General features: G+C 44.6%; 1 protein-coding gene across 3 annotated transcripts in view; it reads left to right on the top strand.

Moving 5' to 3' along the window:
- LOC147444761 (putative serine/threonine-protein kinase SIS8) overlaps positions 1-13,816 on the top strand; it is a 107,877-nt gene extending 94,061 nt beyond the window's left edge. The window contains exons 7-15 of one of the 3 annotated variants that reach the window (XM_086527294.1): positions 11,165-11,265; positions 11,343-11,421; positions 11,523-11,621; positions 11,710-11,778; positions 11,861-11,910; positions 12,507-12,683; positions 12,837-12,916; positions 13,019-13,104; positions 13,192-13,816. In XM_086527294.1, the coding sequence (XP_086383420.1) occupies positions 11,165-11,265; positions 11,343-11,421; positions 11,523-11,621; positions 11,710-11,778; positions 11,861-11,910; positions 12,507-12,683; positions 12,837-12,916; positions 13,019-13,104; positions 13,192-13,332 (882 nt within the window). In that variant the 3' untranslated portion in view covers positions 13,333-13,816. Of the gene's footprint in view, positions 1-11,164; positions 11,266-11,342; positions 11,422-11,522; positions 11,622-11,709; positions 11,779-11,860; positions 11,911-12,506; positions 12,684-12,836 lie in introns of all 3 variants that reach the window. The other 2 variants (XR_015190068.1, XM_086527293.1) reach the window with 2 other exon arrangements.
- Positions 13,817-15,676: the final 1,860 nt, after the last annotated feature.

The following is a 15,676-nucleotide window of genomic DNA, read 5'->3' as shown; positions in this document are numbered from 1 at the left end:
CATTGGGCGCATAGATGTTCAGGAAGCCCACAAGGCCACCGTGAACCTGCACAGTAATCCACTGAGCCCTGCCTGGCACAATAATCCCTCTGCCCACAATGGCCTGCTGCAATGAGTCCGCAATAGTCATACATACCTCACCCTAGATGCCTCCAGGTCCAAAAGCAGCTGACCAAAAGGTATCATAACGTCCACGCAAAATATGACCACATCGCCGAATGCGGCTCCCAGACAAATGGTGCTCCTGAATTATAAGGAGATCAATCTCTCCTCCCACAAGGCAACGCTGAAGCTCCTGACGCAATCGGCCCCGCTGTCGTTGAAACTGGGGCCCACCTAATCCCTGCACGTTCCACAAGGCGATCCTCATGGGGAGCGAGAGAGAACAGATGCTGCCGCAGCAGCAAGACGGGCTATCTTCGAGGCAGGCTTGGATGGGGAGTAATCCGCATCCGAGCGTCCTCTAGATAGGCGAGCCTGTAGTGAGTGCCTGACCCAAGCCCAAGCAGAGCGAGCCGTGCGTAAAGCAACCTCCTCTGTCCAGGAGTCCTCATGTATGTATACATAGCAAGGCAAACACTGTGTATCAACAAAAAGTTACACCACAATGTGCCTACATCCTGCTGAGTCTGGGGGTGTCACCGCCAACTTTGCCAGTGGCCACAAAGTCTGCAGCAAATCTGTAACTCCAAGTTCTCCCATGTGGTATGCAACCATCCCACCACTGAGTCTGGCGTAGGGGACTCCTCCTGCTCAAGAGGACCAAAGCGGTTCCCCGTGGGAACCCACTGCTGCTGAGTAGGCACCTGAGGGCCACTCTGAGTGCCAGGCTGTCGCTGTGGCCCCTGGCGTCGACGGCCACGGGCCTGCTGCCACCCCTCCTCTGCTGCCACCCCTCCTCTGCTGGAGCCCCAGGCTCGGAGGGTGGCTCAGAATCTGTGCGCTGTCGCTGGCTGAGGCTGTGGCCCAGCCTTGGCAGGCTGGGGCTGAGGCTGAGGTGCAGGTCGTGGCCTCCTCCGTGGACAGGCCTTCGCTAGGTGGCCCATCTGTCTGCAAATGAAGCATTGGTTCGGGAGACTCGAGTACTCCACACTCTGCCTAAACCAACCCCCACTCACCCGAGGCAGAAGGATGACCTCCGGGAGCGTGTGGGTATCTCTGACCAAAAGTCGAACTGAAGGGATGCCGGCCGCCTTGGGAGCTACTGATGCTGCCGTACGAGGTGTCTCCAGAACAGTCCCGATGGCGGAGCCAATCCTGGAGAGCAGAGGAAGGTACTCCCTCCGTAAACCCGGAAAGCAGACTGAGATGGGGATGTCTGCCTCCTCTACTAGCACATCCGAAGTCGGGTCAAAACCGTGTCGCCACTGTCGAAAGTGGGCGCGTGATGCTCGGATAGCCAGTGGACTCATAGCTATGACCTTGGAGGCCATCTGGGAAGTCTCGAACTCGATCTGGTAGTACCCCCGTCCGAGGATCTGGACATCCAAAATCTTGCCCACCTCTGCGAGAAGGCGGGCCTGGAGAAGGTCTCGCAGCTCTCCTCTGCTAGGACGGGTGCCGAGAACCTTGCAGATGACAGAAGTCGCCTGCAAGCGCTCTACCTCTGCGGCAAGGCTCGCTTGCTCTGTCGGCGAAAGTGCAAGTCGAATGGTGGGCTTAGCGGGGTCGGGCGAGGGGGCTTCAGGCGAGTCCCTCTGTGGCGGAGCTGGAGCCTCCATCTGTGTCTACTGCTGAGTCGAAGAAGCGGACGGAGAAGAACAATCTGCAGCCGAGAACGCCGAACACTTGTCCGAAGAAAAGGTGTTGCAGAGCCAGGCGCAGAAAAAGGGGGGGTGATGGAGGGAAGGAAAAGGAGGCGAGCACGGGTACAGAAGGCTGCGGGGGGGGGGGGGGGGGGGGGGGGGGGGGGGGGGGGGGGGGGGGGGGGGGGGGGGGGGGGGGGGGGGGGGGGGGGGGGGGGGGGGGGGGGGGGGGGGGGGGGGGGGGGGGGGGGGGGGGGGGGGGGGGGGGGGGGGCGCGGGGGTGGCTGAGGGCAGGGCGAGGTTTAGAAGGAGAAGGGGGGTGAGGGGGAGCGATGGCGCAGGGGGGGGGGGGGGGGGGAGCGTGCAGCAGCAGCGAGCAGTCTAAACCTTGGATCGGCCAGTTTACTACACCTCTCCAAGCTTTTATACATTACATATGTCATTGCACAGTGTACTATGAGATACGGGGCCGTTTCCATTGCTTATTCAGAGAGGGTTTCGGTCCTTTCTCTAGGTTCATGAGTTATGAGGATCAAAGATGTCTTGGGCTATATCTACTTGAGTTACACAGATATAGAGACACTTTACTAGGGAGAGATAGAGAGAGACAATCCCAGAGACAGATTACAGATTTCTTTTCACTAGATATGGGACAGCCAGAGGAGCAGTCATCATTGCAGAGCTCGGCCCACATTGAGAGGAGAGGGGCTACACAACATCAACAGAGACTACGGCAGAGGATTAGGGCCATACTCTTGATATCCAGAGTGCAGATGCGGATGGATTCTAGTAGTCCCTGGAAGTTCTGGACCTGCGAGGCACCTGCTTCTTCGGTGGCCAGTTGGTAACAATGCACGAAATGCAACATACAGGAACGTATGCAAGCCCTTCCCGAATAAGGCATCTTGACTCGCTAGAAGAGCAGTAGTATCTAGTTCTTTTGTACCCAGACATGGTATTAGATTCACCATTTTGTAACAGATTGGTCTCATAGGTCATTTTGGCCTTTTAAAGACGTTAATAGAACTTTTCATTTCATTTCATTTCTCTCAATCAATCAATCAATTTAGTCATAGTTGAAAGGTGATTATTTTTGTGCACAAATGAATTATTTTGGACCCATTGATATTTTTAAATTCTTGATGTGAGTTATTTGCTCCATAATTTTTAGAGTTTGGACAGTAGAGCAGTTCATGTATAGCCGGATGCAGTGTAGAGTACACTAGGAACAAGCACATAAGCAAAGATGGTGTCCTTAGTCCTCAGTTTAAATGTTTAAAACAAGTTTTTCCATGGTTTGGATAATGTTCAGACAAGCTGGACACTGCTGCCGTAAAGCTCCCAAGAAACAGACTGACCCATTCAGGCATGCATTGAGCCAGAAAGGTCGAAGAGTTCTAGAATCTATCAATTTAAAGGGCTTGCATGATGGGCACAACGTTTGGGGGGCAGGGGTTAGGATTATTAAATTATCAAGTGCCCAGCAAGTGTGAACAGCCTAAAGGCTTCTCACATAAGAAAAAAGGTCAAAACACTAATGTGGCATGGTGGATTTTTGAGAAAACAAAACGTGGGCTGAAATTGAATTGCCTCTCTCTCTCTCTCTCTCTCTCTCTCTCTCTCTCTCTCTCTCTCTCTCTCTCTATCTGCCCTATACCTTTCCACTTCCCACACATGCTCTCCTCGCCCATCCCTTACCCATGCCAACATATCTCTTACCAAAAATTGATCCTCTCTTTCTCCTTTAAATTTTCAGACCGCAACTCCTTCAGTGTTTGCTCCTCTTCTTTGCAGAGTGACTCTCCCTCTCTACAACCTCTCTCATGAGAGTTAAGAGAGCCAAGGAAGTGCGTGTGTGCACTCTCTCTCACGAGAGATGCACCAGAACACCCCTTCCTCGCAAGAAACTTAAAGATTTGAAAGAACTTGATGCGAAGAAGCTCAACTATGGAGAAATTGATCGCAACAGCTTGGTGCCCAAAGAAATGTCAGCTCTTGAAAAGTGGAGAAGAGATCCCATATTGAAGAAGCAACACCAGAAAGACTCAGCCATAAACAGTACCATTCAGTTGCGAAGTCTTTGTGGGAATTAGATTCTTCTTTGGACCATAGGCATGTCCATGGACAGAATAGAAGACCATAGAGGAGATTTTCTCTCATAGTAGGGAAGGAGTCATTTTCCTTTCTTAGACATCAGAACCAAAAGAGGGGAGGGGGGGATTATATAAATTCCCTCTCCGTTTATGTGCTCATAAATGAACTTTCCCAATAAATTTGAGTAAGTCGTCAAAAGGGGGGACGAGCTTATCTTCAAGTTCCCAGTATTGTGTCGCATTCTCGCTCTCTCCCCTTAATTATCATCAATTTTTCTCTCACCTCTACATTTTAGAAATTGAGTTAAATGTGAATAAAGTAAACTTGTGCTTTTGATTTTGTGAGACTCTGTGTGTGTGTGTAACAGACTTGGGACACCCCAATTTGAGAATCTGACACGACACACGAGAGAATCACGTAATACTTAAATCACAATTTAGTGAGAGACGACACGGCTCGGCGTAGTTCCAATCCCAATGATCCCAAAGCCTGACGAATGCTTGAGGAAAAGTACAAATTCCGCAAGCCCTCTCTGCTCAGTGCTCGTCAATAATCTGAGTGGAAGAGTGGCCCTAGGTTCATATTTAAAGGCCCGTGACCTCTCAAAAACAGTACATGAAAAACTTCAAACTCAAAAGCATCGGGACCAAAATCATCTTGCCCAAAAGCTGCCAACGCACAGCGTGGAAATCTGTACACTGCCACGTTAGTACCTGTTAGCGTGAAATCCGGGTGTTCGTACAGTTGCCACGTCAGCATGTCAACGTAAAATGCGGGATTCCGCACAGCTCTGCCATGTCATCAATTCAACGTAAAAGACGGGATTCCGTACAGCTCTGCCACATCATCAGTTTGTGACATACCCCCCTCTTGAAAAAATTGTAATCGTCCTCGATTACGCTTGCAAAATCAGACATAAGCGATTAACCAATTCAGTAGACAGTGACTCTAAGTACCGTCGCACTAGAAGACACAAATCAGTAACTCCCCTTTTGTGCAGTCCCATCTACACTAGATACAACCTTGCTGATCTGCGGGATCTCTCGGAATAGACACAGCTAGACCGAAAGCCTCAAGATAAAGTTCCAAATTTAGAGGAGTGTTTGCTAGGTCTTGCTTCTCCGTCCACTTCGCATCCAATGCTGGATAGTTCTTGAATTTCACTTAGAACCGCCGTAGCACTATCTGCTAATTCCACATCATATAAGTGAGATGTCTTCTTAGTTGGCAAGCTAAGCTATTGAGCTATTTGAGTATTGACGAAATTATTCGAGCATCCGCTGTCCACCAAAATGTTAATGGAGCGACCATTGAGAGTTCCAAGAAGACTTAAAACTTGCTTTGAGAGACACTCCAAAACTGAAGAATCACAATGAGCATGCTTCATAAGAATAGTCGTATCCGTCGAGACATGAATTGTGTTGACCGCTGATTTTCCTTTATGTTGAGCAAAAGTTGGTTGTTCAAAATTTGATGATGTTTCCGCGTTGGAATTTCTTTTCAAATTAGACGAATTTGGTCTCTTTGGACATTGATACTATCTATGGTCACCACCGCAAATTGTACATAGTCCATCCTTCTTTGAAGTCGAAGATGCATTTGACGAAGAGAAAAGTCACATCCTTTACCACGATCAAGTGGAGGAATATGTGAGGAAGATTTGCATTGAGATTGTCGATTTTGAGAGTAGAACCTTGAAGTTGAATAAGGTGCTGTGGCTTGTTGTCTGAACTGAGATTGACGTTGCCGCTGACTTTCGCTATATTGTTCTCTGCGATCGCGCTGTGACAAGCGAGCGCTGTTTGAAGATCTATTGAAAGCGCGAAGCAGAGGGTACCGTGCGTCGTGATGTAGTGCAGGATTGGGGCAAAAAGCAAAAGTCACAGTGCAACAGAGAAGAAGCGCTAGGGATCGAAACAGAGAGACAGAGATGACTTTAAAATTTTTATCCAGGTTCAATGTGAAACCCTAGGGCTCTGATACCAGTTGAAAGCGCGAAGCAGAGGGTACCGGTAGGTGCACGTTGCGATGTAGTGCAGGATTGGAGCATGAAGCAGGAGGCACAGTGCAGCAGAGAAGAAGCGCTAGGGATGGAGGCAGAGAGAGAGAGAGAGAGAGAGAGAGAGAGAGAGAGAGAGAGAGAGAGAGAGAGAGAGAGAGAGAGAGTATGGTTTGGGGAAAACTCAATTAGTGAGTTTTTGGGCTTTCCCACTTTTATTATAAGTGACTTAAAAAAATGTGTATAAAAATATACAATAGAGGTCATTTAGGGCCTTTAACCTAACATCTATCACCAAGGAAAAAATTCTGTGTAGGGCGCCGATTATCGCCAAGATGCTCCACATAGGCAATTGCCGCATCCAAGGTGGTATTTGTGCACATCGTCCTTCATGTTGGGTTCGAGTCCGTTGATAAAGCTCTGAAGTTTATCAGAGGGACTAAGGGTCTCTATCTCCAGAGTTAGCCTTTGAAACTCTATGATGTACGCGGCCAAGGAACCTGTCCGACTCAGGCGGCGAAGAGAGGATTGGGCATGAAAATCTGCATTGGCAGATTCGAACGCCTTGCGAATAGCATGCCGGAATTTATCCCAAGAAGGTGTGTGTTTACCATCCGCAACCTGTCATTGCTACCAAAGAAATGCTGTCTTTGAGCAGAGAATTAGCAAGTGCAACTTTTTTACTCTCGACCAAATCTGTGTTTGATAAGTAAACCTCCATTTTGAACAGCCATTGGTCACGCGCTTGTTGCGGCGACCATTATAGGGCTCGAGCAGTTTAACATCAAGTTTCTTCTTCTGAGCATCATTAAAAATTTCCAGCGTTGAATATTTGACGAAGGGACAGCCATGCGATTTCAGCCCAGCGTTGTAGCGTTCTGTAAAAGGATGCGCAAAGGGGCCAAATCGCTTGGGAAGGGATGTGCACACTGAAAAGGCACGCCGCCAGAAAAGGGTGCGAGCACTGGAGCGATGCTGGGAAAGGGTGCGGGCACATAACAAATCACCAACATTACTTGTTCACTGGTACGCGTGCACACACACATCTGTCTACTATCTATTGCAGTAAGAGGAGAATAAAACTAGAGGTGAGTTATCTCATGCTTGCATGCACATCTGTACCACCTTTCTTCTGCTTCCATACAACTCCGGGAAAGGGTAGCGGTGAGGGTGAGAGGCTCACAACCTTCGAGTCCCATGAAAAACTTTGCTTTGATACCACTGTGAGGATTAGTGGTTCTAATCCTATAGTTAAGACTTAAAACTTCATACTTAAGATGAAACTGAGACTCAAGACACTGAATGTGTGTTTGATTGATTGAATGAATGCTTGAAAACGGAGTACAATAGGCTCCTTATATAGGAGACGAAGAGACACAAATGAAAAGACACGTCTCATGGTGAAGAGACGCGACTTTAGACGTAAAGAGAGATCCTTTCGGCGAAGAGCTGCAACCATTGGACGAAGAGACGCAACCATAGAGCGAAGGGGTGTGACCAATCGTCGAAGGAGTATGGCTTTTTGCGAAGAGGCATGTCTCTTGAGCGAAGGGTTGTGACCATCTTAGCGTAGGGGTTCTCCTTGGCATGGCACTTTGCGTATCTGCAACTAGGAGTAGATGTAATACTGCAACATAGTCACAATAGTGACACATGTTGTTCGCAAATCACACATTTAGCTCATATTGAACACAATGTTTCAATCATTTAGTCTAGTCATCTCATCCGTCCAGAAGTCTCGATGCATCTAGATCCTTGTGTAGCCATCTCATCCCGTACTAACTCTTGATGCGCTCACCACAATATCCAGTCATCTCGTTCATATGGGAATCATGAGGTACCATCATCATCATTCAATTTAATTTCAAACAAAATTCACGATTCTTATCTTGAATCGGCAGATTCATTCCCGAGCTACCGTTGCTCCCGATTGCTTTCGGATACAAATTCCTTGCCATGTCATCCTCGATTTCACCTGCAAAACAGACAAATTTTCAAGCAAACGGTTCACCTCGTTGCAAAAGAGTCGATGTCCGGTTCCAAGTGCTTTCATATGCATGTTCCTCACTCCTATTAGTTATCTGTACAAAGATAACAAGAGCTTCCAAAAACATTTATTCCACCCATATTGAGAAAATTTCCTAATTTTCCAGAGTTGTTGGATATAAGATTGGTTTATGTCAATTCTAAATTCTCAACCATTGAAGAGATTTTTAAAGGTCTTTTGGCAAACTTTCATGCTGAAAATTTGCCGTATTCTTTTCTTCAATTTCCGCGCTGGATTTCAACTTTTCTTTACCCGCCCATCGAGAGGAGTTATCTCTGTCAAATTCTCCGCGAAAACCCATGTGTACTCGTGGGTTCTTTATGGCTTATGCCCTTTAAGACAGAGCGATGAAGACGGGAGCGCGCCCGATGCGCGATGTACGAAAGGTGGGAGTGCCTAATAAGTCCGGAGTCGGGGCACACAGATTCTTTGCTCAAATTTCTTGTAAACTTTGGAACCGCCAAAGTGCTCTGTCTGCTCTTTGGTGGGATCGGTATGCTTTGAGTAAAGCACACGCATGAAGCTATGATATTACTGTAACACACTTGGACACCCCAAGTCGAAAAGCTGGCACGACACACGAGAGAATCACTTAAAATACTTCATAGTTTATCACTCTTTCAAAACAGAATCAACACAGCCCATCGTAATTTCGTGTCCAAAGGCTTTAGGTTGGGCATGTCACGTCACAATCTTGTGACAATGGCCCCCCCCCCCCCCCTTTTTTCCCTTCAACCCAACACACACACACACACACACATGATCATGATCATGATCTTAAGTAGATAAGGACTCCATGTAGATATGCCAAAGACCATCCCCCATACAACACAACATTCACAAAGTATGCATCCTCACACATCCTAATCCATATTGGATTTCCAATAACAGCCTACATCCAAATAGTTTACACTGAACATCCAGATGCAAAGCATCCACCTAGTTGTCTCATGAATCTAGGATTCTTGATGCACTAGAATGGCTATTGAGTCATCTCACCCTTTTTTAACCCTTGATGCACTTGATCAACATCTAGCCATCTCATCCATAGATAGTTTTTCATGCACTAGGATCACCATCTCAGCCAAACAGAACACTTGATGCACTAGGTTCTTGAGATTTCTCACATACTCAAAAAAACATGCAAACTTGAAAGGGCAAAGATCCTTTATTGCAACCATGCATAGAAGTTTCTAGGTAGAACACCGCCAGCCACAATATCTATAATTACTCTAAAAGGTCATTAATCATAAAACTTTCCTATTCAATCCAGTTGATCTATTATGGCAAGTGGAGTTGCTCCCCTTGTGCAACATGCACTGCACTAGACTCACTGGCTGAATACTCTACAGAGAGAAACTCCTCACATATGTCGATTCCAAGACAAGATCTCTTCCACTGAAAACTATCTGCCAAGTGGTGCCTCTCCAGTCCAAACTTTCTTAGAGCTCCACATTTCCCCTCTCTAAATCTTTTTGACTCTTCAAGAAATTCTGCCAATCCCTTTGACCATATCTCCCAAGACACTGAATTTACTCGTGCCTTGGTTATGTTTGCTTCTCTGTCTTCTGCTTTCTCCTTTTTTGAGAGACTCTGTAGAATCTCAAAAAGCATATCAACTAATGCTTTTTTGTCTTCTTCTTGACTTTGAAAGTAGACCTTTCTTAGTCGGATGATGTGGCAATGCTTTTCTAGGGGGATTTGACTTGCAGAGCTTTTGGGCGTCAGATTTAGAGCAGACAGCTTTTGGAAGTGCCCATCTTTTTGTATCAGTTGCTTTTGGCCACGATGCCCATAAAAGTGTGCCTTGGGGATCCTTTATGGCAGATCAGTGCGTGGTTGCACAGTTGCAAAGTGACTCCTCGGCAGTTGTATCGTGTGACTTATCAACATAAAAAGAAGTACTGAGGGGCACCAGACTTTGGGGCCACTGCAGCTGGAAGTGGAACTTTGGCACTTAGTGTCTCGACTGCAGATCGTTTTCAAGCTCAAGTGTCATCTCTTTTCACTTCTTTTCGTGTGTCTGCTGTGAGTTTATCGCCTCGCCAGCAGTGGCCTGTCAGTTACAACGTGCTTCATCTATGAGAATATATGTAGATGTCCACATTTTATAAGTTTATTTTTTTTGTTAATTGTAAAAAACATGTCTTCCTAAATTGTTCTTTATGCAAGCCAAACTGTAAATAGTGTTTGAGACGTTTTAAATTATGTTTGTTTCACGTTCTTTGTATGGTAGTATGTTCTTTTGTATCAAGAGAACAGAGATTGTGGTAGATAGTAGGGCTGATTTTCTACTGATAATTACTAGCTGTTGCTTCATTAAGTTGAAGAGATTATTTTTCTAATAGAAGAGGAGGTAGGCTGTATAGAGGAGCAAGATGATGCCTCAACTGTGTTAAGGAATGGAGAAATGAGTGGGGGAGAAGGGGGCCCCTAATTAGGTAGGGATAGGTGGGAGTGGTCGCATTTTCCTTGAAAAATGTCAGATCCAACTTATCTTTTTAGGATCCAACTGTGATTTTATTGAAATCACATTGAGGGCTAGAATCTGTGGGGGTTTTCACTACAACACAGCACCACTGCTCTCACACTTGACCATCACAGCAGCCACTTGTCAAGCCTGCCGTGGGTCTCCCCCACAGTAGAGCTGACCCTCAAGGGGAAACACCAAAATGACCAAAAATTGGAATTTTGTGAAGTTTCTGGCTTCTAGTGTAAGCTGCTCAAAACAGTCCCGTGCATGTTTTATATGTTAGGGCATTGAAGTTTCTTGAACAGAATGTTCCAATGAGCATTGTTAAGGTTTTATCCATTTATAAGTGGGTTATGTCGCAAAGGTTGACATCTCTGCTTGAAGAGGCACTATTGGTCATTGACGACGTTAGTGGGGATGTCGTGGTATTTAGTCAATACTATGCTTGATGGAGCTGATGGTTATATTGTCTTGTGGGTGACTACCATGGGTCTATACCTTGCACTTTCCTATAAGGGTGAATCTGGAATTTTCCTGGATTCATCTAGGTATAATACATTTCTCACGTATGCTTGGGAATTGAAGAAGAGGATGGAATTAAAACATGGCATTCACTGTAAACAGGCGTCTGTATAAAGACTCGGCATTGGTTCTTGAGCTGCATGAAGTTTGGTCTTGCTTTGTGCGGACCTCTTAAAAAAATGACAAGTGTGTTTCTCAACAGTAAAAAAGGGAAGTACATAATCACAATACATTCATGATGAAGTGTAATATTTTCAAATTGCTGTCTCTATTTTGGTGCACAGGTTCAATTAATGAAACGAATGCGCCATCCTAATGTAGTTCTTTTCATGGGAGCCGTCATGCGTGCTCCTAATCTGTCTATTGTTACAGAGATCCTACCCAGGTAGTGTTTATAAATATTAAGAAATTCCTTTCTGCAAATTCTGTTTTGACCTTGGCAATACGCCCTGTTTCTTGCAGGGGAAGCCTCTATCGATTGATCCATCGCTCTAACAATCAGCTAGATGAGAGGAGACGGATGCGGATGGCTCTAGATGTGGTGAGTGGGTTCAAAAAGCGTCAATTCTCTTGTAATGTTGTTTGATTGGTTTTTTGGAAACAATTATGCATGTGGCTCTCAATGCTTTTATCTTTACATAGGCAAGAGGCATGAATTATCTCCATAACAGCACACCAGTCATTGTGCATCGGGACTTGAAGTCCTCAAATCTTCTCGTGGACAAAAATTGGGTAGTGAAGGTCAGATTAGCATCTTCCCTGACTATTTTGGGGAACCTTTGACAGGGGTGATATTGTCTCTGAAGTCTGGGATTTCCTGAATTTGCAGGTTTGTGACTTTGGTCTTTCTCGTAAGAAACATAGCACGTTTTTGTCCTCGAAATCTACAGCAGGAACAGTAAGGCCATATTGCCAATCAGCTTTTGCTTATCACAGCTTCTTGACATTTATTAAGCTGTGGTCCCCCCCCTGCAATGCAGCCCGAGTGGATGGCACCTGAAGTGCTTCGGAACGAGCCTTCTAATGAGAAGTAAGTATCTTAAGACCTCTTTGTAGGCTTCTGACCTTGTAAGTGCTCATCTTTTGTTAATAACTAAAGTGGACGTTAAGTATGTAGACTCGTGAGAATATTTGAGCTGTTTTATTTTTTATTTTATTTCGGAGTAAAGAAAGATAGCATGGACAATTCTGTGTGTGTAAAGAGGGGCCTTGTTCTTCACCTGTGTGCTCCGGCTGTGGGTGTGCCACATGCACGTGTGCACGTATGCACGTCCGCATGCATGTATGAGCCTGCAAATGCGTACCCACACCTGCATGCTGCTTTAGGTTTGATTACGATGTTGCATATTCCAGGAATCCTTTGACATTACAGGCGATCCCCCTAAAAAATCTAAGCGCGGTTATGTGATACTAACAGCTACAGGCCTTGTTTACATTGTATTTTACTCCCTATGGGTTTCCCTCCAGTAGTATATGTGGGTGCTTTCATGCATGCGTGCCTGCTGCGCTTACAGGTGCTTTAGTGTTTTGTCACAATACAACACATGCACTTGGGGTGCACGTGTGCTTCTATAGTGCACGTGAGTCAACAGTTAACGTGCAAATCTGATGAACAATTCCATGCAGGTGCGATGTGTATAGCTTTGGAGTTATTTTGTGGGAGCTGGCCACATTGCAGCAGCCTTGGGCCGGTATGAATCCAATGCAGGTTGTTGGAGCTGTTGGATTTCAACAAAGAACATTGGATATTCCAGACAATATGGACCCTGCTATCGTGAGAATCATCCAGCAATGCTGGCAAAGGTAGAAATATTATTGTGCAGTAGTTATAAAATGTTTAGTGTTTGTGCTTGCTGAGAAAGTATTGAATTTTCTTGATCTAGTCCATTCAAAAGCTCTATTAGACTTCCCCTCAAAATTGATCTCAACAGCTCTTTATTGACCTTGTTGTTTCAGTGATCCAGCTGCTCGTCCCTCTTTTGCGGACATAATGGCAGCTTTAAAACCATTGCAAAAGCCTATCACTCAAGTGTCAAGTCCAAAAGCTTAAATTTTTTCTTTTCACCAATCAAATCGCTGTGCTGGTTTGAACACAACATTGATGATTGGTTAGCTTCAAAGATGCATATTTTCTGAAGGCTTCCACTATCCATACTTTGACAACTTCTCGGTAGTGTCTGGAGAAGCTACTGAAAATTCGCTATTCACGAACGGATTAATGAAGGTATAGATACAAATGGATACAAATGGAAAGGGAGAAATTTGATCAGTTCAAGTTATTTGAGCGAGCTTACAATGACTCGTTGTTCAGGTTTGTTCGAGCTATTTGAGCTTAGTTGCAATGACTTGTTGCACAAGTGAACTGATCGAGCTACCTGGGCTTAGTTACAACTTCTGGTTTTCAGAAGAAAAGCTCCCATATGGTTGTTGTACACTGTCACAAAGAGTCTGAGCTGTCGAGTGGCAAGGCCATGCAATGGTGGGAACTTGATGGCACAAGCACGTCAAACTCTCATGCAGCATTGTCTTTGGAAAGGTTCGAGGGTCTAATGAAACCCTTGGGAGAAGGTGGTTTAGAGCAACGAGACCTTGGAAGAAACTGTTCTTCTAGAGCAGTTTTTGAGTGCATTGCAGTCTATTACCAAGGTTTCAGCGGCAGGCGAAGGCATGTGTAAAGCTTGTAAAGTGTCGACAAGTTTTCTTTTTCATTATTGTCCTGGCAGTAAATTGCTGCTTGTATAGGATGCTCAAATCTGGTTCTCGAGGTATACAGCAGGAAACGAGGAAGTTTTGAGTGCAAAAGATGTTCTTTTCAACTATAGATTGTACTTATAGTTTTCTGGCTGGGCAGATATTAATTTTTATAAGATTTTCTGCTAGTTGTATTCTACATACGGACCGAAACCTTGAATACGATGAAAATTTCTAGTGCAAAAGTTAGTACTCCCACCCTAGTGTAGCTTATTTTTCTGTTTTCTGCTCGGACAAATATTACAGTTTATTGAAGCTTATTAGGTACATATAGATTGCGAGTTTGAAACCTTAGTATATTTGGTATTTGTTGTAATTCTGTGTATATAACAGAGATTAAAAACAGAGTCCGGGCACTTTGGGCTCTGTATATTCTGAACTATACTCACATACACTCCAGTCCCATTTCTTACTGCCTGGTTCTTCATCCTTGGTTCTCCTTTTTGTCATGTCGAGCCAATTTGGTTGGAGAATGTAACAAATAGTTTTGTTATAATGTTTCAAATTTGTGTCAATGATGGAAGACAATTTTCCCAAACATATGTATAGATTGTTTGCTTAAGCAAGAGGGGGAGATGGGGGAAGGGAGGGGGATGCCCTCTATGCATTGTGATATAAATGTAATCAAAGGATAAGCATATAAGGTAAAGCACCACTAAGGTAGCGAAAAATCCTCTTGAAAGCCTGCCAATGCTTAGACCTTGGGCTATGCATAAATCTGTTGACGTGTGAGACTGCAAATTGAATATTGGGCCTCGTGTTGCATACATAAATGAGACTCAACTTCAAACCTGTTTTCATAGGAGTGGCAATAGGTTTGCAATCAAGTCCAAACTTACATAGCAAAGTCCCTATGTAACTTTTTTGACACAAGGCAATACCACCATTCAACAATGTCTCATTTGGTCCAATGATCAGCAAGTTATCTACATAAAGAACCACAATGAAAAGTACATCACCCTCGAGCTTTACATACAGTGTGCTTTCTGTTGGACTGTTACAAAAGCCTTGTTTAACCAAATGAGTGTCAGCTTTTTCATATCAGGCACGAGGAGATTGTTTCAACCTATACAAAGCCTAATTACATCTGCATATTGTCCTCTTGTTCTTTCTTGACCAAATTGCGAGGTTGCGTTACGTAAACTTACTCCAATGTCACCATTGAAGAAAGCAGTAACATTGTCTAATTGATGTACATCCCAACCAAAATGAGCTACCAATGCACATAGAAAACGCTCAATACTCATACAATAAGTGGGAGCAAAAGTCTCTTCATAATCTATGCCTTTTTGCTCTACATAACCTTTTGCAACAAGTCCAGCCTTATGGCGATCGATCTCACCATCTGGCTGGTGTTTCAACTTGTAAATCCACTTCGTATCAATGGTCTTTTTGTTAGGAGACAATCACTTAAGTCCATGTCTCATTTTCTATAAGTGCATCATATTTTGATTCCATGGTTGTCGTCCAATTTTTTGAATTCTGTGCTTCATCTAAAGACAGAGGCTCCTTAACATTATGTAAGCTAGACACAGCCAAAGCATAGCATAACAATTTGATGCATAAGATGCATGACGAGAGTTTGAATGAGTACGACTAGACAAAGGTGCATCCAATTTATTGTCACGCAATGTATGCACCAACCATTTTGGCATACCTCTAGTCTGCTTATTTTGAGGTCTTTCCTCATAAAGTACATCATGTACATCTGCATCAGTAATAGGTTGATTTGTAACATTTTTAGAAATTCTTATAGGTTGTACATTTGCCTCATTGGAATTTACATTTGAACTCTCACCACTGAAAAGAGGCAATAAAGTGTCATAAATGTCCTGCGAGCTTACATTACTGTCTCTAGTACATGACATCAAGGACTGAACAGAATCTTCCATAAACACTACATCCTGTGAAACTAGAATACGCTTTGTTTGTGGATGATACAACCTGTAACCTATGCTTTCAACACTATAATCAAGAAAAATACATTTGACAGCCTTACCATCCAAGTTTCTATGTCGTGTATGTGGTACCAAAGCATCTGTCAA

The sequence above is a fragment of the Adiantum capillus-veneris genome, chromosome 13 (assembly GCF_014529385.1).
Source record: "Adiantum capillus-veneris isolate H3 chromosome 13, ASM1452938v2, whole genome shotgun sequence".
NCBI classification, from domain to species: domain Eukaryota; kingdom Viridiplantae; phylum Streptophyta; class Polypodiopsida; order Polypodiales; family Pteridaceae; genus Adiantum; species Adiantum capillus-veneris.
The sequence above is the reverse complement of the archived record's forward strand: the minus strand, read 5'-3'. Positions and strand labels throughout refer to the sequence as shown.